The 24,813-nt window shown below is 42.0% G+C and overlaps 1 protein-coding gene across 2 annotated transcripts in view; it reads left to right on the top strand.

Annotated features, from left to right (window-relative positions):
* USP3 (ubiquitin specific peptidase 3) overlaps positions 1-24,813 on the top strand; it is a 78,160-nt gene that overhangs the window by 19,614 nt on the left and 33,733 nt on the right. Inside the window, exons 2-4 of one of the 2 annotated variants that reach the window (XM_084781192.1) lie at positions 4,785-4,845; positions 10,126-10,257; positions 24,413-24,496. In XM_084781192.1, the coding sequence (XP_084637318.1) occupies positions 4,785-4,845; positions 10,126-10,257; positions 24,413-24,496 (277 nt within the window). Of the gene's footprint in view, positions 1-4,784; positions 4,846-9,317; positions 9,383-10,125; positions 10,258-24,412; positions 24,497-24,813 lie in introns of those variants that run through there. The other variant, XM_084781193.1, reaches the window with a different exon arrangement.

Raw genomic sequence — 24,813 nt, 5'->3', positions numbered from 1 at the left:
ACTTTTGAAGACTTGACCTACTGAGTTGCTTTTTAAAATGTAATCTAGGGAAAAATTAAGAGTGATGCTTATCCTCATGAAAGAATGAATCCGAGTTAGGGCTGGGAACATACATGGGTTTGAGCCTTTGAGTTTCTGTAATACTGCTCCATGCAGAAAGACCCCAATATAAAGCAGCTTAGTTCAGAATAGATTGCTGTGCCTTACCCTTCACTGCCTCTCCTGCAGAGAGCTTGTTGACCCTTTGGACAGCAGCGTCAGTTCCTGTTGGGTGGGATCCCTTAAAACTCCCTTGCTCACTTAACCAATAGTGCCAGGAATGCTGGTGAGCTGCTTGGCAGATAGGAATCATGCTGGGTGGTTATCTGTCACCACATCCTAGCAACTCAAAATAATTCAAAGTAATTGTGTGCTTTGCTTACATGTCTAGGATTTCATCAGTGTCTGTAGTTAGAACATCCTAACTCACACGTCTCCATAGAAATGGTTGCTTCTCTGTGCTCCCATGATGTCATTTCCTCCAGTCTCTTGTCTGTTTCAGAGTCATCAGACTTCTCACAGGGTGGCTGACCTTCCCTTGAACAAACATTCCAAACAATAGCAAGGGGAAGGGTTGGATTTCATAAGACTTGGATTTGTGTGGAATGACTTCTGTCATATTCAGCTGCCCAGGGCTGACACAGAGTCAGGCAATGAGAAGGGAGAACCCTTTGTGGGAACAACCACAGAGTAATTAAGCAGAAAGGGAAAACTGTTACAACAAATGCCCAACTCACTTCACTAACAGATAATTTACTCATCTAACGGTTCAAGAGAGACTAATTGCCAGCCTGGAAGAAGAAAAGGACAAAGATAAAAAGAGACGAGTGGAAAAGGTTTTCAAGGAGAAGAATGCACTGTGCTTCATAACTGTCTTCCTTGCTTCGGCCTTGAACTTTGGGTTCTGCCATCTTCCCTTGAGGCTTTGCCCGGCACATCTGCACACTTCTTTGGCCTTCTCCCTGATTTCATGTCTGTCTAGCCCTGCAGACTTCCTTGGTGTACTCTTCTGACCTTGTAGCTGCCTCCTGTTGCTCTAAGAACTCCACTCTAGTCTTGTTCTTTGGAAATCTAAGTCCTACAGAGGATTACATGCCTTGTTCTTAATTTCAGGGAAAGTGGGTTACTCTCATTATATTTCTGCTTATATTTATAGACCCTTAATGACTGTTGCCAACCTAATCTTCAATTTCAAGAGGAAAATACTTTTACTGTTGGATCTTATGTGGAATGTGTATAAATACTTCAATATTAAAATATTTTGATAAATCCATAGTTATAATATTCAGTTTTTATTTAATTTAGCACTAATGTTTAAAAATTATAAATCTGCTAGTATAAATTTATAGTGCCAATATTTTAAAATTTAATTGCTATTATGAGAGAAGTAATGTACTTTGAAACACTTCAGACGGTGTAGTTGAAAGTGAGAGCAGGTTCATATATTTCTGTTCCCTACACTGTTTTGTTTTGTTTTTCTTCGCTGTTTTGTTTTTTGAGACAGGGTTTTTCTGTGTGGCCCTGGCTGTCCTGGACTCGCTCACGCTTTGTAGACCAGGCTGGCCTCAAATTTACAGAGATGCTCCTGCCTCTGCCTCCAGATTGCTGGATTTAAAGGTGTGCGCCACCACGCCTATCTTTCTTGGACTGTTCTTTTTATGTAACTGCTTTTATTTGTTAGTGTCTATTCATTCAGACTTTTAAAACAATTTCTTTGCAAGTACAGACAAAGAAGCATTAGAGTAAGGTATCTTTGAAAAACAGAATTGAAGCCAAGTAATGCAGCTGGTCCATTGGCACATGTGGTACATGCCTTTGTCCCAGCTACGCAGGAGGCTGACGCAGGACAATAGACTGAAGGGTTCCCAGTTAACCTGGCCACCACGGTGAGACACTATGTACAGGCGAAAGAGGGCCACAAACAAACAGACAAACAAAAGGCCTTCCTTACTGGGTAGTTTAAGCCTATCATTTGGACACTTATCAGGGTGAGTCAAGAAGATTGAGAATTTAGGGCCAGCATGGGCAAAGTGAGTAGCAAGACCTGGGAAAGCAGTGTTTGAGACCTACTGCTCAGTGCCAGTCTGCGCCTTCAGGCACCACATGAGCTTGAATTCCAGCTGTCTCTTGGCAAAGTGGCAAAATACATAACTTCCTGTGCATCTTTTCCTAATCTTTTTTTGTTTGTTTAGTTTTCTTTTAGTTTTTTGTGTAACCCTGGCTGTCCTGGACTCAGTTTGTAGCCCAGGCTGACCTCAAACTCACAGCAACCCCCCTGCCTCTGCATCTCTGAGTGCTGGGACTAAAGGTGTGCACAACCACAGCTGGCTTCTTTTCCTAATCTTTAAGATAAACTGAATATAGTTCATACCTCCTGGGATTGTAAAGGGTTAAATGAAGGGCTAGTCATGAAAGTTGTAATAGTTTCTAGCATAACAGTGTATGCTACAGAAATATTAGCTAAATATAAATGAACTTTATTTTAAAGAAAGGTATTGTTTGGGGTGCTAAAATTTAAGAATGTTGGCAGGTTTAAGACTGCGTGAGGGGATGGGTAAGGCTCTGGGATGTACGTGGGATGGTGGTGGTAAGGCTGTTTTTCCCCATTGCAGCAGTGTTTGTGGTAGTTTTTTATTTCAAGTACTTATCACCACCCCCACTCACACACATTCTGTCCTGCTGTAGTGAGGTGCGGTTACTGATAATGTGGTAGAGTGCTTGCCTCTCAGGTGATGGAGGGCAGGAAAAACATCTGAAAACCATCTGGCTTAGAAAATTATACTATAGAGTTGGGTGTGGTGGCACATGCTTTTAATCCCAGCACTCAGGAGGCAGAAGCAGGTGGATCTCTGAGTTCCAGGCTAGCCTGGTCTACAAAGCAAGTCCAGGATAGCCAAGGTTATACAGAGAAACCCTGTCTCAAAAAACAAAAACAAAAATTAAAAAAAAAAGGAAAAAAGGAAAAAAGAAAATTATACTACATTAACATTTATTCTTTGGTTAAATCTTGTTTCCCTTAGATTAGCAATAATATTGCTCTAAAAAAAACCATTCATGTTTATTTAGTGTATTTTGCCTGCATGCTTCGGCATCACTTGCATGCCTAGTGCTGTCAGAAGCCAGTGTGGATCCCCTAGGGCTGGATTTATAGATGGGTTCTGAGTTGCCATGTGGGTGCTGGGAACCTCATTCAGTTTTCCTGCAAAAGCAGTGGTTACTCTTACCCACCAACCTACTCCTCAGTCCTTGTTTAAGTCTTTTAAGAAAATTAGGTAGAAAGTAGAGTTGAATTTTTTTGTTTTTTGAGACCGGGTTTCTCTGTGTAGCCTTGGCTGTCCTGGACTCGCTTTGTAGACCAGGCTGGCCTCGAACTCACAGTGACCCACCTGCCTCTGCCTCCTGAGTGCTGGGATTAAAGGCGTGCACCACCATGCATGGTGGAAATTTTTTATTATGAGGCAGGAGGATGTGAGTCCACCCCTCCCCTTCTCTTGACTTTATAGATGGCACATTAGCCTGCTGTGCAGTGAGGTGTAGGAAACACCCTACGTGGCTCCTGTTGTGTCCTGACGACACCGTGAAGTGGAGTTGGTATTAGAGTTCTTGTAGAGCCTCAGCCGCAACCCCTGAGGGTCTGCAGCCTCCAGTCCTCGCACTTCTCCTGGGCTTTATTATTTAATATTAAAATATTAAAAACCTTTTGGTCTAGTGTTTTTATGTTTTTCTGAATTCAGATTGTAAACATTGTGTGTGTGTGTGTGTGTGTGTGTGTGTGTGTGTGTGTGTGTGTATACACATGCTCCAGTTTCTTATAGAAGAGTCTGGAAAAAGTTTTATTTCTGTGGGAAGTGCATTCATAGTATGGTTACACTTCTGAAACTTGCCTATTTGTAATTTGAAGCTTCTTTTCATAACAAGGCCTTATATAACGTAAACTTTCATGCTATGGCCTGTTCTGTTCTTAAAATGATTGAGAGTGAAATTTATATTTTCACATAATTAGACTTTTGGGTAATTGAATTTCCATACCCACTCTTGGCCTGGCTAAGCTGTAATACTTAAATTAAAACAGTTGTCTTGCTAACACCATCATCAAGAATTATGTGCATGTCATTTGTTGTATTAGAAAATACTTTTAGAAAACTACGATTAGTCTTAATTGTGACTTTAGGTTATACCTCTAACTAAATAGCTGGGCGTGGTGGCGCACGCCTTTAATCCCAGCACTTGGGAGGCAGAGGCAGGTGGGTCACTGTGAGTTCGAGGCCAGCCTGGTCTACAAAGAAAGTCTAGGACAGCCTGGGGTACACAGAGAAACAAACCCTGTCTTGAAAAACCAAAAAAAGTTTCTATGTATATTTGCATATGACCTGAATAGTGAACATATGTGATTAAAAGAGACTTGAAAAGAGAGAGAGGGAAAAAAAGCCTACCAAATGCTTTTAATGAGAAACCAGCCCATTAACTTGTTGACTAGAAAAGAGAGTAAGTAATAAAGAAAACAGTGTACATACGTTTAATTTATGGCTAGGCTATTTGAGTTGGATCAGTTAAAGTGCACAACACCATGGACGTGCATTTAAGTTCCCTTTCTATACAGCTGTAGGTAGACAGTCACCTGTATGAGCACACTTACTAAGCATTCTGCAGCCGTGGGATTTATATGGAATCATAGGGTACCATTAGAGATGGGGGAATGGAAATAACACGATCCAAATGCTATGTTGTATTTTTCTTTTTATTAGTGTGCAGGTCCAACAAAAGCCCTTGGGTCTGTTTGACTTGTTCAAGTGTCCACTGTGGAAGGTACGTGACATATTTATTATTTACTACCCTACTTGCCCCAAAACCTTATATTAAAAGTGCATTTAATACTTTTGTTAGTCATAGCACACCATTCTCTGTAGTGCTCTCAGGTTGAATACTTGTTGTCTGATACAGCAAGGGAAAATTTAGGGGAAATCCTTTTATGCTGCAATGCAGAATTAAAATCTGGTGATTAAGACAACCTACTAGTAATATTTGGTTGGGAAATGAAACAAGGAAACTTAAAATCTTGAAACAAAAGTTAAAAAAATGGTTGTTTTAAAAAATCTTTTACTGCTGGCTATGGTGGCTCAGGCCTTTAATCCCAGCACTCGGGAGGCAGAGGCAGGTGGATTGCTTTGAGTTTGAGGCCAGCCTGGTCTACAAAGCTAGTCTAGGACAGCCAAGGCTACACAGAGAAACCCTGTCTCAAAAAACCAGGCTGGAGGGGGCGGGAGGGAGTCTTCTTACTAGGTTAAGATTAAAGCCCACTTCATAGTAGTATTATGGAATCTCATGTTTCCATTACTTCAGCAGCATCAGTGTGAGGCTGATCCCGTCTCACTTGCCATCTGCCCCATCTACTTCCTCTGCTGACTTATATAAAACATTTAAATAGTTACAGATAATGAAATTACCTTTGAAAATGACTCCTCTGTGTTACTTATTTCTGTCTGAGATACACCAAATATTTCATTATTCAATTAAAATATTTTGCCTTTCGAGTCTGGGGCTATGGCTCAGTTGGTAGAGTGCTTTCCTGGGTTCTATTCTGAGCATTGCACAGAACTTAGTGTGGTAGTTATGTGTGTGATCCCAACTCTCAGGAAGACAGGAAATTGAAAGTCATCTTTGGTTATGATCAGCTGGGGTTATAGGCCAGCCTGGCTTACATGAGACCCTGCCTCAAAACCAAACCAAACTAAAACAAATGTTTTGCTTTTCATGTAGATTTAGGAACTCCCATTTCAGTCCTGAGCATTTCTTTATAATTTTTGGCTTCAAAATGCCATTACTTAGATACTTACCTAGTTCTAACACTAGCTCAAGGGCCGCCAGTTAGCTTTAGAAGTCATTTACTCTGAGAGCTAGGCAGAATGTTTTCACACCTGTAACTTAACATGCTGGAGGAGGACTGTTGTGAGTTCTAGGACAGCCTGGACTACAGAATGAGATCTTTCAAAAACTATAGCCAAAGAAAGAAAAAGGGGGTAGAGAGGAAAGAGGAAGAAATGGAGATAATCTACTTTGAATTTCTTTAGCCACATCACAGGAATTTAAATATATTTTATTTATTTAGATTATTTTCCAGTTGTTACTTTAAACCCTTATTACATGAAAACAAACATTTTTGTTGTTCAGTTATCTTGATTTTTCACATTGAGTACTGGAATTGAATATCTGCCCTTGCACACTTGAGAGTACATCTAGACAGTGCTGTGTATCTTAATTGTGGCTGCTGTGGTTTCAAAGTCTCCAGGTCTGGGGAGCCTGAAATACTCGTGGTTGCGCACACCTTTAATCCCAGCACTTGGGAGGCAGAGGCAGGTGGATCACTGTGAGTTCGAGGACAGCCTGGTCTACAAAGCGAGTCTAGGACAGCCAAGGCTACACAAAAAACAAAATAAAACAAGACAAAACAAAAGACAAATAATAAATTAAATCCCCATAAAGGTCAGTGATAAAAGTGTAATTATTGATGGATGACATTAACATTAGCAGTCTTGTGTATGATACCCAAATACACTAGTTATAAGTTAACAGTATAGAGCTAGTGTACCTAAAAATACGCATTTCTCTCAGTTTTAAATTTAACTTCTTTAGACATATGGTCTATTATGGAAGGAGCAAAGCTTACCATGTATGTCACAGATCCTAGTAACAATCTCAAGAATTTAAAAACTAAGTGGGATGGTGTTGTAAAGAACAGTAAACTGTTTACCTCAGATCTGCTGATACATCATATTTTTTTGAAACACTAAATTGAAAGAATATTCATTTAACTTCCTTGTAGGCAAATAGTCTCAAGTTATTGAAAAATTGATATATTGGGCAGCAACAACTAGAATTAGAAAAGAGGCCAGCACCAGGCTGCTCCCCAGTGTCCAGTGTCCGTGTGACCAGCACCAGGCTGCTCCCCAGTGTCCAGTGTCCATGTGACCAGCACCAGGCTGCTCCCCAGTGTCCAGTGTCCGTGTGACCAGCACCAGGCTGCTCCCCAGTGTCCAGTGTCTGTGTGACCAGCACCAGGCTGCTCCCCAGTGTCCAGTGTCTGTGTGACCAGCGCCAGGCTGCTCCCCAGTGTCCAGTGTCTGTGTGACCAGCACCAGGCCGCTGTCCAGTGTCCAGTGTCCGTGTGACCAGCACCAGGCCGCTGTCCAGTGTCCAGTGTCCGTGTGACCAGCACCAGGCCGTTCCCCAGTGTTCGTGTGACCAGCACCAGGCCGCTCCCCAGTGTCCAGTGTCCGTGTGACCAGCACCAGGCCTCTCCCCAGTGTCTAGTGTCCGTGTGACCAGTACCAGGCCGCTCCCCAGTGTCCAGTGTCCGTGTGACCAGCACCAGGCTGCTCCCCAGTGTCCAGTGTCCGTGTGACCAGCACCAGGCCGCTCCCCAGTGTCCAGTGTCCGTGTGACCAGCACCAGGCTGCTCCCCAGTGTCCAGTGTCTATGTGACCAGCACCAGGCTACTCCCCAGTGTCCAGTGTCTATGTGACCTGTTAGCCATGCTTCTCTACAAGTCTGTCACATCCCCACCAGGCTGCTCCCCAGTGTCTGTGTGACCAGCACCAGGCTGCTCCCCAGTGTCCGTGTGACCTGTCTAGCCATGCTTCTCTACAAGTCTGTCACATTCCTAAGGGTGAATTTACCTTTGCCTTTGACTAGAAGAAAATCCACCTGCAAAAGTCTAGAAAATTACAATCTGTTTTCCCAAAGCCCAGAGAATTGTTTGTTGCTTCCTATTTGTCAAGAACATTAATCTCCCCCAGTTTGTTTGCTTCTCAAAACTGTCCTGGTCTTTCCACTGGCATATGACTTCCAACACGTAGAGAGGGAGCCCACTGTGGCCTCTGGAGGAGCCGAGAACCCTGACTGCATTCGCATTCTCAAAGCTGTGCAGAACTGAAGTGCTTCTGCTTGTCTTTGTTGAGACAGGGTCTCTCTGTGTAGCCCTGGCTGTTCATAACTCACTTTGTAGACCAGGCTGGCCTCAACTCATAGCCATCTCCCTGCCTTTGCCTCCTGAGTGCTGGGATTAAAGGCGTGGGCCACCACGCCTGGCCTTAATTTTATTTCTTTTATCAAAATTTTAAGTTCTCTGTTGGGCTTCACCACAACACCTCCATACATCGATGTCCGGTATCCTTTGTTCTCCGCCACACAGGAACAATTTAAACAGAGAGTACATTTGGAAACTGATCTTCTCGTGTGAAGGTGATCAGTTTCCCAAGCCCTGAGGTGTTTATGCTGTCTGTTATTGCTGTTGGAAGGCGCTCTTCACGGTGCGCTAAAAAGACAGGACGTGAAGGTGGTTACTGATCTTACACAGGCCAGCTCACCTTTTCAGTTGAACAGGAAGTGCTTCCTGACAGCACATTCTATCAGTAGTATATCAGTAGTGCTCACTCTCTAAGCAGCAGGTTTGTCACTGGATTCTGAATAAGTAGTAGTTAAGTGTATAGGGTAAAGTGCTAGTGCAGTAACCACACACACTCTAGCTGGTTTAATTGTCTAATAGTCTGTGTGATACATGCATTGAAACCTTCATTCACAGACGAGAAAACGAGCACAGAAGTGTTACTAACTCACTGAGCTCATACAACTAGTGTATGAAAGGCCTGACTTTGAAAGACTACTGTTAGCTGGGCATGGTAGCGCACGCCTTTAATCCCAGCACTCGAGAGGCAGAGGCAGGTGGATCACTGTGAGTTCAAGGCCAGCCTGGTCTACAAAGTGAGTCCAGGACAGTCAAGGCTACACAGAGAAACCCTGCCTCGAAAAAGAGAGAGAAAAAAAGAAAGACTACTGTTAAGCACATACCATTGTTATTTTATCTTAAAACTGAGTCTACTTTGGGAGACAGGACCCTTGGTTTAAAGTTGGGGAGGGTGTAAGATAAAGTGAGGTGGGGTCTGTTCTTGAGCTGCCGTGCTCTGCCACTCCTTCCCCAGGAGAGCGCAGCTCTGGATTAACTACTGCCCCTTAAGAGAATCCGCCTGCTCTCTAAGTCTGTTTATTTTGGTGCCAGTGAACCAGCATGTTTTTTACTAGTTGAGGTTTTAAGTAATTGCCACCTTTTGCAGACTTGTTGTTTTCAAGGAATTAGGGTGCTTTGGTTCGTAAGGGATTTCTAGTTGAGGCCAGGGACAGCATTCCACAGTCTATATAAAAAGGCTAGATGAATTTAGGTGCAAACCATATGCCTGTGGATACTCTGGTTTTAGTTTCCCTTTTATAATAAAATGATTTATTAGGGCTGGTGAGATGACTCATCTGGTAAAGGCACTTACACCAAGCCTGATCTTTCTGGATGGATCAGGTAAGGAGGGAACCTGCTGCCACGGTCATCTTCTGGTGTCTGCTTGTGCACACGGCATGAACAGTCCTTTATACCCCCCATACAGTAAAACATGGTTTATTAAAACTGAGTTAGAAAGTTATAAAATTGATAGGGATATAACCAACCACTGCTATATTTGTTCACATGGAGAAATCGCAGTTTTTCTAAACTTAAGTTGATTTGTGTTTTGTTTGGATTATTCTAAACAAATGTATTTCTACTAGTGTTGGTGCTGAGGCTTTCAGAGAAAAGATCTGAAGCTGTATCCAGGAGAACATCGATTGCTGTACTTACTGTCTGACTTTGACGTTATAGGTGCAACTTTAAGGGCATATGGCTCTGTTAAAGGAGTTTGTTTAATTTAGTGTACAGAGTTTATTTATTTACTTAATATTTAATAATTCAAGCAATTTGAGAAAACCTTTAAAAGAAAAAAAACTATAGGGAAAGCATCAGAATAGACCTTAGTGATAGTATAAAGAGCATTGAAACCAATTTGGGCAGGTAATGCCTTTTCTTGCTAGGTCCTAATCTAGGTGTAACTAAAAATTGACTGTAGTATTGAGTTGCACATTTGAGGATACTTGTAAGTATTTTAGCTTGCTATATCACCAGATGATTATTTTTTTCAAGACTTCTAAAAATTGGTTAACAATTTTATCTTTTACTACTTTCCAAAGCAATATTTAAATTAAAATAAAAATTTCACTTGGCTTTGTAAGGTATGTGAATGGCCATGCAAAAAAACATTATGAAGATGCACAGGTGCCCTTACTCAACCATAAGAGATCGGAAAAGCAGGAGAAAGCTCAGCACACAGTGTGTATGGATTGCAGTAGCTACAGCACTTACTGGTAAGTTAATGTTTTCTGGAAATGGTCTTGTTTTCACAAATGTGTTCTTACAAGTTACGTTTCTTTGTTTGAAAGATTCTTTTGATAATCTTCCTTGTCTCATTATGGTTCTATTCTCCTCTACATCCTGAGAGGTAAATGCCAAAAATTTAGTGTTACCAACTCAGTATTTCAGGCTTTTCCCCCCATAAAGTACCTTACACTTTAAGAGCAGTTTGGAGATAGTTATGCCAGGTGCTGTATGCCAGTATTCCTAGCACTCTGCAGGCCAAGCAAGATTCTGAGTTAGAGGTCAGCCTGGGCCACAAGGCTAGATCCTATGTCCAAAATAGTATAGGTTGGAAGCCTTGCTGGCTCCTTGTAATGTAATGTCCATGTCCATTTCAGGTAACTAGGGGTAAGGTCTTGTCTATTTTTGTTACTACTTAGGAATGGCTTATTCAGGCCACAAGCAGTGTTCAACCATTTGTTACCCATGTGGTATATGCAGAGGAGTTTACAGTTTTAACTGCTGTGTGAAGGAAATTTCTTTCCCTGATCATAAATTATGACAAATAATAGTTGTTTTACTTTTGATTCTAAGGGTTGTGACATTGAGGGGGCCATTGAGAAGACCCTTTCAAGAGTTATTTATTATGTATTTGCTAACTAGTCCTCGAATTTTACATGTGCTGAGCAGAAATGGGCATTTAAAGCCCAAACATCCCTGTGTGTTGACTTGCCCTTGGTAGGGGTTTGAGATAGGATTTGCTGTGTAGCCCAGGCTGGCTCCTACCTCATCTCCTGAGTGCCGGGCATGTGTCACTACACCTGTATCCCCAAGACCCACACTTTGTGATGAAGAGCATGCTGGGCCTTTCCCACATTGTCTGTAGCTACCTGTAGGAAGATACCCAGCAAAGGAAAGAAAGTTAGACCAGTGCTTTTTCAGGTCTTTTAATGTTTAACAGGTTTAGCATAGTTAAAATTTGATTATTGAATAAGTCTGTTAGTTTTAAGTCATTCAGACAATTACTCTTTCAATGATCAGACCTGTAAGAGATAGAAGCTTAAAGGTAGGTAAAGATTTCAGTAAAAATTAGTATTTTCTAGCTGGGCGTGGTGGCGCACGCCTTTAGTCCCAGCACTCGGGAGGCAGAGGCAGGCAGATCTCTGTGAGTTTGAGGCCAGCCTGGTCTACAAAGTGAGTCCAGGACAGCCAAGGCTAAGCAGAGAAACCCTGTCTCGAAAAACAACAACAAGAAAACAAACAAACAAAAAACAAAGATGATTTAGTATTTTCTGAGATTTTCACACACAGGGCATGTTCACTTATTGTTGCCTGCTATTGTTAAGGTACTCCTTTTTGTCACAGCTAAGCATTAGCCAGTTGCTGCTATTGCTTGAACCCTGGCCTTATATAAGCCTCTACCTCCACTCACATATTATGGTGCAGTTTCTTGGTTTATAGAATTCTATGTTCTGTGTGTATAACCATGTTTGCTTTAGAGACAGCAAAAACTCAGGTAAATCTTGAGTGTCTTTATCCCCTTCGTAGTCATAGATCATCCTGCCAGCCTGTGTGGCGCAGGTGCTGACAGCATCCATCCCTGACTTCAGTTAGCAGTGTGCAGGAGATGCTCAAAGGAAGCTTTGTAAGTGCAGTTAGGTCTGTACAGTGGAGCAGGCGTTCTGTTGGTTTTCTTGCTATTGGTAAAATTCTGAGGAAATGGTAAATCTTTGAGGAAATTTTAAGGATCATCTTAATGGAGTGAAATTAGTTTCATAGGGCTCTATAAGAACATCTATAACATATATTTTAGTGGCTTTGCATTTTTGTTAACTAGACATTAGAATTTAATTTATTTTACATTGTTATAGTATACTAAGGTAGTAGACATCATTTCATGGCTGAATTAATTTAGAAAATCTTGAACCTTGGGTAGAATATACCCCGGAGTGGCAGAAGCTTCTTGGCCAATTGCCAGTCTTTTGTGTGATGTTAAACAGAGCTGCAAGTGTGTGGATACCCAGAGCTTCTGAAATGCAGGAAGGAGGCTGCAGCTGCAGGGGTCACATTAATGCTGCATCCGTGGGCCTGAGAGCAGAATGCCAAGGACCCACCCTGCCATAGAAACACCCCAGAGTAGCTGTGACTGCTGTGAGCTCATGAAGCCTTGCTTGAAATTAGTGTTTTCCCCGTACCTTAACTGTTACAGACAAACAGATTTCTCTGTGTAGAGGTGTTGTATCATTTCCCAGTGTAGTTAGGAATTTACCATGGCTAGACTGCTTGATAGGATTAGAAGGTAAAAATAGTTGTATATTTGATTATTAACCATTTTGACTTCAGCTCTTCTTCCGATCCTACTCGTAGTAGTAAGGACCTGGCATGCTTAGCAAACTCTACTGAATTGTACCCCAGTCCTTTTTTACTTGATTTTTAAATTGGAGATGAGATTTTGCTAAAAATATTCAGGCTAGCCTTGGCCTTACTCTATAGGAGCCCAGGATTTAGTCTCCCACATGCTGGGCTTATAGCTGTGAGCTACCATACCCAGCTGTGAAGGAAGCCTTCCTCAGCTTGGCTGTCTTGGACATACGAACATGATTCACTGATATCTGACTTAGTCAACGGCAACCTCATGAACAGTAGCTGAGTGTAGAAATGAAGAATTAAGAAAGGAATATTAAAAGTACTAGACGGTCTTATTCTCAAACTCTATTGGGAAATAGGAACTAATTTATGTCTAAGATGTGCTTGTATTTCAGTTTATTTTGTATTTTTATTACACCTGGCCTGCTTTTGTTTTTTGTTTTTTTTGTTTTTTTAGTTTTTTGAGACAGGGTTTCTCTGTGTAGCCTTGGCCATCCTGGACTCGCTTGGTAGACCAGGCTGGCCTCAAACTCACAGCGATCCACCTGCCTCTGCCTCCCGAGTGCTGGGATTACAGGCGTGCACCACCACGCCCGGCTTTGCTATATTGTTTTTAACAGTATGATCACCACCACCCACCCCCAGCCCCCACTTCCAGAGGTCCTGAGTTCAATTCTCAGCAACCACATGGTGGCTCATAACCATCTATAATGAAATCTGGTGCCGCTTCTGTGCATGTAAGCATACATGCAGACAGAACAGTTATACCTGATAAATAAATAAATCTTTTTAAAAAGGATATTTTAACAGTTATATTTAGTAAATAAAGTTAATTTCACTTACAGTTAGCCAACATTCTGTATCAAAAGAAGCCTCATATTATTTTATCTTAAAATTTTATAAGTATTGAAAACCAATCCTCATTTTTAATAAAATTATTAAAAATGACATAAAAAAGAAGTTGTTAAACAGTGCTTTCACACAACACGAGAAGTACCGTCCTGTAGACGATGAGATACTAAGACTTACATTAGTACAGAGGCACTTCCTGCTACCATGCACAGCTCTGTTGTTATTAAACATTACCTGTCAGCTGCAACCATGGTGATAAAATAGTAAATGAAATAGTTAGTCGTGTTTTTATGAATATGAGTTTTGAAAAGAAAACCTTTTGTATTTTCAAGTTATGAAATGTCCAGACAATCCTGGAGGCTCTAGTAGAAAACAGCCAACTATGTACAACTGTGTGTGTGTGTGTGTGTGTGTGTGTGTGTGTGTGTTTATTTATTTTGGTTGGTTTTTGCTTTTTGTTTTTTGTTTTTTATCTTTCAAGACATGGTTTCCCTGTGTGGCCTTGGCTATCCCGGACTCGCTTTGTAGCCCAGGCTGGCCTCGAACTAACAGCGATCTGCCTGCCTCTGCCTCCTGAGTACTGGGATTAAAGACATGCACTACCATGCCCAGCTCCAGCCAACTATATTAATAGAAAATTTAGGAAAGCTGATTTATGAAAACAGATAGCTTTCTTTGTCTTAGCAATAATCATTTGAAAATTGGGATAATCGGGGGCTGGAGAGATGGCTCAGTGGTTAAAAGCGCCGCCTGCTCTTCCAAAGGTCCTGAGTTCAATTCCCAGCAACCACATGGTGGCTCACAACCATCTACAATGTGATCTGATGCCCTCTTCTGGCCTGCAGGTGTACATGCAGGCAGAACACTGAATACATAATAATAAATAAATCTTAAAAAAAAAAAAAAAGAAAATTGGGATAATCAAAGAAATGAAAACATATTCAACAGAATTAGTAAACCATTAATTATAGTTAGAAATGAATGTATTTAAGGGACTATACCCCAAAATGTGTGCCCAGCGTGTATGTTGCTTTTGCTCCAATTTTCAGTGAGAATGTATTATGTACTAGAAATTTTGCTTTTTGGCTGGGTCTTCAAAGTAATGAATGTGTTTGACAGTATGGGAAAAATAGAACTTTTATTAAAACATGTTGTTTTGGGAAAAAAATAACAGCTTTGGCATATAGTGAAGGGCCATGGTCTGTAGGTCTGATGTCTGTGTGGAGCTGCAGGGCTCCTGAAGTAGCTTCTCTGTGCTGTGCCGCCCTGACTATTTTCCTCCTAAGCTTTTTGCAGTGCATATCTACATAGTTTGTGAAATGGACTCACATTATCAAGGTTTTGTGAAAAACAAACTCTGCAAGACGGTAATACTGCATACATTTGAATAAGAAAAAGACAAATGGCGAGAGATCATTAAACACATGAAATCAAGCCAAATAAAGCAACAAGAATGGATGCAGTTTAAAAAAACTATTGTATGTTGTTTACTAGGGCAAAGCAAATGTGGAAAAGCAAGCTTCAGCATCATCCTGCCTCAAGTCTATAGCAGTGTAAATAACTGTGCCTTTTATGAAAATCTACCTGACACTTGATACTTGTTTTTCAGTATATGACAGTAAGATCATTCAGACACATTTTTATGGCAATATGCATGTAATACATACTGTATGTTTAACTAGGATTTTATTAACTATTGATTAGGTGAAGTTTGAAACTGCTGAGGTTTATTTTTTTCTTTATGGCTAAGGATTGAATCCAAATGCTGAGAAGCACTCTACCACGGAATGATCGCTCCTCCCTGAACTACTTAGTGTAGTGCAAGGAGTTAAGGCTTGAGATGAGTACATGGTGAAGATGCTTGCTTGTCTCCTGGGTGAGGCACAGAGATAGCAGTCTTTCCTACCCATTTCCTTATCCAGCCTCTCCAAATGTTGGCCCCCCTCCTCCCTGCTTCCCCTATGACCCCTCCCCTACTCCTCAGAGAAGGGGAGTTCCCCCTCTGCCCACTGTCCTGTGGCCTGGCCAGGCAGCCCTGCCAGGGGAAAGTGATTGGAAAGCAGGCAGCAGAGTCCATGTCAGAGTCAGCCCACATTCCCCTTACTAGGGGACCCACCCGAGGACGGAGCTGCCCGTCAGTTACAGCCGTGTAGGGGGCCTCGGTCCAGTCCATGCCTGGTCGTTGGTTAGACCTTCAGGCTCCACAGGCACCCAGGCCCTAGTCAGTTGGTTCTGTTGATCTTGTGGAGCTCCTGTCCCTTCTGAGTGTTTCTGTCTTCTCCACCCCCCCCCCTTCCATAGATCCCTGGGCTCCTCCCAGGGTTTTGTTGTGGGTCTCTGCGTGTATTCCTATCAGCTACTGGTGGAGCCACTCAGAGGACAGCTATGCTAGTAGAGTATTGTTATTTTAAATTCATACACATATGAATGTATCTGTTTGAGTGTGTGCCACATGCATGTGGAAGCCAGAAGAGGGCGTTGGATTCCCCTGGAGCTGGAGTTACAGGTGGCTTCTGAGCCAACCCATTGTGGGTGCTGGGAATTGAGTTTGTGTCTGGAAGAGCTGTCTCTCCAGCTCCCCCAAATATGCTTTGTAAATATTATTTTTTCTTTTTAATTTTCAATTTACCTAATTGTTCTTGTTTTGCTTTTTATTTTGGTTTTTCTCCCTTTCTACTAAATAAATGAGCCTTTCTCCTTACCTGGAAAGTAGTCTGCTGTAAGTGGAGCTCATACCACTAAATGAAAGTTCACATAAGTATAAATAATAAGCTTAACAGTTGGTCCAGTGATGTACATAGTCAGTGCCTTCTGTGAGTGTGAAGAGATAGTGAATTCTAGATTTTCTTGCACAGCAAAGACTATCAGAATTTTGCACACTTTCACCTATTCACAGTGTCTCAGTGCAAGTCACAAAGGAGCCAGGAGAGCTTTCTAAGGTATCTTTTCAGCTGGACTTTGTTTCAAGTACTAGGGCTTGTAGCTGTTTAGTCAATGATAACCAAGCTACAATCCATAGAACCACAGAGTTGAGGTATAAGGGACTGGGGGGACAGATAGATCTCCCTGAGAAAGGGAGATAGAATAGAGAGTTATGGATGGATGAGGCGAGGGCTAGAACAGGAGGATAAAGTAAGGAGTGGGAGGGGAGAGGGAGATGAGGGAGAGAATGTGGGGAGAGATGCCTAAAACAAGAGCTGTTGAGGGGCAAAATGGAAACAATATAGGAGAACCATATAGATAGATAGATAGATAGATGGATGGATGCAATCTAATGAAATTGTCCAGCAATGAGACAGAGTCCCAACTGGCTATCTCTTGTTATCAGATGAAGCATACCCAGATCTAATTCAGTTGTGGTCAAAATGGAGGGGTCCCTTGGCTGTTGCCAAGACTACAGGCGGCTCTCCAGAAACTGAATGCAAAGCCCCATTGCTGAAGACAACACCTACACAACTCATTGAGAATGGAGAAGTTGATGTAAACATCAACCCAGCCATACACCCTTTGAGCCATAATGGTGTACTGTCTGCCAGACATGGCTAGTGCAATGGTGGCACAAAGCTTGTGGAAGAAAGCAACCAGTGTCTGATTTGACTGAAGGCCCATTCAGGAGATGGAACCCATACCCGACATTGCTTGGGTGACCAAGAACCCAAAACTAGATAGCCCGGGGACTTCAGGTAAAACCAGATACTAAGTACAACTGTTAAATGTATGAAAAAAGTAGCAAGAAAATGCCATTCTGCTATACTTATAGATCAGAGGAGCATCCTCCTGCAGCAGATGGGAATGCACAGAGAGCGCCTCATAGACAGACAGTTATGCAGAGTGAGAGACTATGTAACACTCAGCCCTAAAAGGGATGTTTTCATCAAATCCCTCCCCTTAGGGCTCAGAACCCTGCTTAAGAAAAGGCAGAAAGCTTAAGAGCCAGAAAGTATGGAGGACACCAAGGCCCTCTCAATCAACTGTGTGTCTACAACAAATAAACGACCAGAAACACAGGCAGTGTGCCCGGGATCCACACAGGTCTGCAGCGGATGGGCCCAGAGCTGAAAGGAGCAGTGGACACATGCTCCCTTCCCTGACGCAGAAGCCTTCGCCAACTCATGAGCACCTGAAATGAAAATTTAGTTTCCTCCACAGGAGTCTCACTAGGAAAACAAACAACTCTTGGTTTTTGTTTTGTTTTTTGAGACAGGGTTTCTCTGTGTAGCCTTGGCTATCCTGGACTCACTTTGTAGACTGGGCTGGCCTTGAACTCACAGAGATCCACCTGCTTTTGCCTTTTAGAGTGTTGGGATTAAAGGCTTGTACTTCCCGGCTGGCCTTTTTTCTTTTGTTGTTGTTGTTTGTGTGTGTTTTCAGCTATGAGATCATATACATACCGAGCCAGTTGTATTTATATACTTAGGAACACACACACATACACACACATGTGCATGTGTGTGTGTGTGTGTGTGTATATACATATACATATACACACACACACATATATATTATCTGTCTCACACACACACCTTACAGATCCTTTGCATATATATTATGGCTTCCAGTTTAGTGTCATTATGGGATTCCTGAGTATTGGAATCAGTGGGTCTCTTTTGTGTGTGCATTCTCTTGGGCTCTTTTCCTTCAGTTTGTTTTGTTCAATTCTAGTGTGTGTGTGTGTACACACACACACACACACACACACACACACACACACACACCAGCAATTAAAGTAAAAAAAAGGCCATAAATTTAGGTCAGAAGAAGAGCTGCAATGGGAGGGGTTGGAGGGAGGAAAGGGAAATGTGGGAAATGGTAGGAGCATAATTTTTAAAAAGCTATTATAAATGAACATGGCAAGAGATAGTGAGTTTAATGACTGTTTATTTATCTATGTTCTGACTGTGCCCCCTCCCTCTCCCTCATTCCCTCCCCCTCCTCTTAGCGGATCCCTTCCCTCCCTCATTCCCTCCCCCCTCCTCTTAGCGGATCCCTTCCCTCCCTCATTCCCTCCCCCCTCCTCTTAGCGGATCCCTTCCCTCCCTCATTCCCTCCCCCCTCCTCTTAGCGGATCCCTTCCCTCCCTCATTCCCTCCCCCCTCCTCTTAGCGGATCCCTTCCCTCTCTCATTCCCTCCCCCTCCTCTTAGCGGATCCCTTCCCTCCCTCATTCCCTCCCCCCTCCTCTTAGCGGATCCCTTCCCTCCCTCATTCCCTCCCCCCTCCTCTTAGCGGATCCCTTCCCTCTCTCATTCCCTCCCCCCTCCTCTTAGCGCATCCCTTCCCTCTCGTCTCTCATTAGAAAGTCAGCAGGCTTCTGAGATACTGAGGCATTTCTTAGTCAAACTGCACATCATCTCAGACGCAGCACACATGAAGTTTCAGTTGGGCAGCATCTCTCATCTTTTTAATATTTATTTCTATGTTTGTTTGACTGTGTTGCCCTGTCTGTCTGGGAATTCTCTATGTCAACCAGGCTGGGATCAATCTGCCTGCTGTTGCCTCCCTGTGCTGGGGTTAAAGATACACACTACACCCAGCTTCGTTATCTCTTACTGTTTTACGTAATAGCTTTATTTTTGAAAGTATATTCCTTTCATTCCCTCACTTCCCTTTCCTTCATCCAACCTCTCCATGTATGTAGCCCCTTTGTTCTCTTTCAAATTTATGGCTTGTTGGTTTTGGTTTTGGTTTTGGAGACAGGGTTTCTCTCTGTAGCCTTGACTGACTTTGACTCACTTTGTAGACCAAGCTGCCCTCAAACTCACAGCAATCCCCCTGCTTCTGCCTCCTGAGTACCGGGAATAAAGGTGTGTGCCACCAGGCCTGGCTGACCTTTTCTAAAAAATTATTGTTGTTGTTGTTTTGTGTGTGTGTATTCCTAAATATATAAATACAGCTGGCTTGGTATGTATATGATTTCACAGCTGATCATTTGGCATTGGATAACCAATTGGTTCTCTAAGCCCCCTGAAAATCATCTAATTTCTGATATCCCTAGTTGTGATTAATTTTGATTGTTTTTTCCAAAAGGCAAATTTTTATGTTAAAATGAACTTTTGAAACATTTGCCTTATTTTGTGTGCTTCATCTCAAAATTTTTTTATACAACATTTTAATTTTTTTTTGCCATAGCAAGTTGCAATTACTATTCTTTAATTTGTGATATACCTTCCTCAAGGTATTTATTTTTTCTTTACTCTCTATTTGATTTCTATTTCAATAATATATCTTTATTTGAATGTTAAAATTTCTTCTCATTCTGAAAAAAAAAAAAAGTAGGCCAGGCTTTGTGGCACTTGGGAAGCAGAGGCAGGCAGATCTCTAAGGTCAAGGCTAGTCTGGTCTACAGAGCCAGTACCAGAACAGCCAGAGGTACACACAGAACCTCCCATCTCCCCCCTTTCCCCATGAGACAGGGTTTCTCTGTGTAGCCTTGGCTGTCCTGGACACTCTTTAGAGACCAGGCTAGCCTTGAACTCACAGCAATCCCCTGCCTCTGCCTCCTGAGTGCACCACCCACCCAGCTTGGAAACTCTCTTTTTGGAAAATTAATTTTTCCCTATTCTTTTGTTTGTTTAGTGTATACATGCATGCACATATATCTCGTTGGACTTGCCTGTGTGAGTTTGGAGGCCAGAGGTCAGTATTAGGAGTCCTCCTCTGTTACTCTTGATCTTTTTTTTTTTTTTTTTGAACCTGGAGCATGCTGTACCTAGGCTGGCACTAGCATGCCGTTGGCGTTCTCTTGTCCCTGTGCCCACCCTCTACATTCCCGGTACGAGCATTAAAGGCGCATACTATCATGCCATCTTTATGTGGATGCTGGGTGTGAACTTAGGGTCTTACATTTAACAGCAAATCTTCATAGCACCTCCATTCTGAGTCTTCATATTAAAAACGATTATTAAGTGGTAATATTTTCAGTTTGCTTATCAATGATAATTAGGTCTTCCTGTAACTGTTGCTGTTTGCACATACTGATATAAACTACTACATTTCTCCATTGTTTCGTAGGAATGCCATTTGACTGTGTTGACATAGGATTGGTGATGTTCTGCGTAAGGCTAGAAATGATGCAAGCACCTGACCTGTATATTATCACATTCTAAGGATAAAAGCAAAATACAGCCCAACATGCTAAAGCTGTGACTAATAGGGAAGGGTTTGACATTATGTTAGTTGTGGAGTAAACACATTAATGAAAGTTTCTAATGTTTGTAAAAGTCAGTTCTCTGTTGGTGTTTAGCCACATTAGCACAGCTCTACAATTTAGTAATGAAAGCAAAGTGGTTCATTGAGAGAGGAAGCAACTTGACCTACTTGAGCCTCAAGAACAGGACAAAGTTACAAAGACGCCTATATATTTCAGTATATAAACTTTTACTTTGAGCCTGGCACTTGGGAGCCAGAGGCAGGCGGATCTCTTTGAGTTCGAGGCCATTCTGGTCTACAAAGTGAGTCTAGGACAGCCAAGGCTGCACAGAGAAACCCTGTCTCCAAAAACAAAACAAAAGATGTTACTTTAATGTAATTTTATATCCTAGGTTGAATCCCTTTCATAAGCAGCCCAAAGCAGCTGGGCGTGGTGGTTCAGGCCTTTAATCCCAGCAGAGGCAGGTGAATTGCTGTGAGTTCCAGGCTAGCCTGGAGTCTAAGACAGCCAAGGCTACACAGAGAAACCTTGTCTCCAAAAACAAACATACAAAAAAGGAAACCAGTTACTTAATTTGAAACCTGTTTCTTTAAACAAAGCAACCATCTTTAGAGAGTAGGTAGAGGGTTACTTCTGATCACATGTGGTAACATCTTGTAGTCCGAAGTTGCTCTTAGACTAAGTCTCCTAGCGAATGCTGGTAATTGAGGTGGTTGTTTGAACATTTGGGTTCTGTTTATCAAAATATATGCATTAATTTATAGAAACATAAAATGAAAATGTAACTAGCTCTTCAGGGAATGCTTAATGTTCACTGAGGTACCAAGCACCCGAAGCCCAGATTTTCAAAGATAAAGTGGCATTACCTCTTAATATTTATATTGAGAGGTAGGTTAATCAAACCTTCTTTGATAGGTATTTTGATTCTAGAAAGAATGGTAATCCTGGGCTGTGAACGTTTGCTTGGAGTTAACTCTGAGAACTTGAAGATTGTCTTAGAGAGTCCTGATTGACATATTTGTTCAGTGATCATATATGCGACACTCTAAAGTCTCTAAACACGTTCACTTAAATTTTCAATGCTTTGAATAAATCATGTCATAATTTTATGTGTAATTGTTTTCTTAAATTTTTCTGATCACTTTCATTTTTATCAACTAATTTTATATATGAGATACTTTTGGAATCTGCTACAAATGACCCACTTTTTACTAATCACTATGCTTTCAAATTTTTGTGTACTCAGAATGTTATTTTCATTATTTTTGGTGCTTAATAAACAAGTGGTTTTATACAAAGCTGCATATTAAAAACAAAGCAAAAAGCCAGTGCAGTTGCCACAGGCCTATAATCTCAGCACAGAGGCAGGGAAGGGACTGGTGAGTTTCAGGCCAGTCAAGGCCACACAGAGAAACCCTGTCTCGAAAACAAGCAAACAAACAAAAACCAAAAAACAAACAAAAACCCAAAAAACAAACAAAACCAAAAACCCCAAAATAAAAAAAAACCTTAGTCTATAAGTAATTTTTGTTAAAGCTGACCTTTTTCAAGGAAAAAAAACCTGATTGCTAATGAACAAACCAACGTTCATTCTGTGTAGTTTCTTGTGTTCACTTACTCACTTGCTACCACATAAACTAGCAGTTTTTAAAAAAAATATTGTAAACATTTTTTTCTCAAATCCTCATTGTTGTACTGAAAGGTACAGCCTAGGATTGGAAGTTCTTTCCAACTTGTCAGAATTTTCTATCTAGTAATAAAATGTTTAACATGCGTTTTTAGTTTTTCAATGCTGATATCCCTACAGTTTAATTACCTTTTCTCTACTTTTCACTTTAGTTTTTTTTTTTCTCTCCCCCAAACTCCCCATTAATTTGGATTGGGAAGTGTCATGGTAAGGTGTGACTTAATGTGGCCAGGGAGATGGGTACACCTTGTCTCTTCTTTATGATGTGCAGGAGATGGGCACACCTTGTCTCTTTATGATGTGCAGGAGATGGGCACACCTTGTCTCTTCTTTATGATGTGGCAGGAGATGGGTACACCTTGTCTCTTCTTTATGATGCGCAGGAGATGGGCACACCTTGTCTCTTCTTTATGATGCGCAGGAGATGGGTACACCTTGTCTCTTCTTTATGATGTGCAGGAGATGGGCACACCTTGTCTCTTCTTTATGATGTGCAGGAGGTGGGCACACCTTGTCTCTTCTTTATGATGTGCAGGAGATGGGCACACCTTGTCTCTTCTTTATGATGTGCAGGAGATGGGCACACCTTGTCTCTTCTTTATAATGCGGCAGGAGATGGGTACACCTTGTCTCTTCTTTATGATGTGCAGGAGATGGGTACACCTTGTCTCTTCTTTATGATGTGCAGGAGATGGGCACACCTTGTCTCTTCTTTATGATGTGCAGGAGATGGGCACACCTTGTCTCTTCTTTATGATGTGGCAGGAGATGGGTACACCTTGTCTCTTCTTTATGATGTGCAGGAGATGGGCACACCTTGTCTCTTCTTTATGATGCGCAGGAGATGGGCACACCTTGTCTCTTCTTTATGATGTGGCAGGAGATGGGTACACCTTGTCTCTTCTTTATGATGCGCAGGAGATGGGCACACCTTGTCTCTTCTTTATGATGCGCAGGAGATGGGTACACCTTGTCTCTTCTTTATGATGTGCAGGAGATGGGTACACCTTGTCTCTTCTTTATGATGTGCAGGAGATGGGTACACCTTGTCTCTTCTTTATGATGTGCAGGAGATGGGCACACCTTGTCTCTTCTTTATGATGTGCAGGAGATGGGCACACCTTGTCTCTTTATGATGTGCAGGAGATGGGCACACCTTGTCTCTTCTTTATGATGTGGCAGGAGATGGGTACACCTTGTCTCTTCTTTATGATGTGCAGGAGATGGGTACACCTTGTCTCTTCTTTATGATGCGCAGGAGATGGGCACACCTTGTCTCTTCTTTATGATGTGGCAGGAGATGGGTACACCTTGTCTCTTCTTTATGATGCGCAGGAGATGGGCACACCTTGTCTCTTCTTTATGATGCGCAGGAGATGGGTACACCTTGTCTCTTCTTTATGATGTGCAGGAGATGGGTACACCTTGTCTCTTCTTTATGATGCGCAGGAGATGGGTACACCTTGTCTCTTCTTTATGATGTGCAGGAGATGGGTACACCTTGTCTCTTCTTTATGATGTGCAGGAGATGGGCACACCTTGTCTCTTTATGATGTGCAGGAGATGGGCACACCTTGTCTCTTTATGATGTGCAGGAGATGGGCACACCTTGTCTCTTCTTTATGATGTGCAGGAGATGGGCACACCTTGTCTCTTTATGATGTGCAGGAGATGGGCACACCTTGTCTCTTCTTTATGATGTGCAGGAGATGGGCACACCTTGTCTCTTCTTTATGATGTGCAGGAGATGGGCACACCTTGTCTCTTCTTTATAATGCGGCAGGAGATGGGTACACCTTGGCCTTGCTTCCTCCTCATGTTATGCTCCTCTAACAACATGTGGCTTCTATAGCAGCTTATTGTGCTTTCAACAGATGAACTGAAGAGCTTTTAAATAAAAATGTGAAAAGACCCGGTTGTTCATTGCCTATGCGGCTTTAAGAAAAGGCTCTTAAAACCATTCCGTTGTGGAATCTAAATCCTCTTTAAGCTCAGCAGAGCACAGTGGCCTGTGGAGCCTGTGACTGCTGGCAGCAGCCAGGCCTCTCAGCGCTCCACTGATGCACTTTCCTCAAGCTTTTTATAAGCACTGATTAGTGTTTTCTTTGCAGTTATCGATGTGACGATTTTGTGGTCAATGACACCAAGCTGGGCCTGGTACAGAAAGTGAGAGAACACTTACAGAACTTGGAAAAGTGAGTAGTGGGTCCTGGAAAGGGGAGGGGCCTCTCAGAGTCACCAATTGTTTTTTTGTTTTGTTTTTGAGAGCTTTGTAACCGTAATGATATGAATGCAGTTTGAAATGTTGATAAGCAAAGCCTTGGGGCTAGATATCTAAACTCTGCCTGTATTTTACTCAGTGCTTACTGTAAACCACATCCAAGGTCCAAGAGTCTGTTTTTAAATCATTCAGTTCACTTACAAGGAAAAATTTGGTGGTTGCAAGGAAGCCACATAAAAGGACATTAAGATAATTAAAGAAGCATTTGGCATTAGAAATGTTTTTGCTGAA

This window comes from Acomys minous (genome assembly GCF_964271855.1).
Source record: "Acomys minous genome assembly, chromosome: 5".
NCBI lineage: Eukaryota > Metazoa > Chordata > Mammalia > Rodentia > Muridae > Acomys > Acomys minous.
This window is presented reverse-complemented; position numbering and strand designations above follow the sequence as displayed.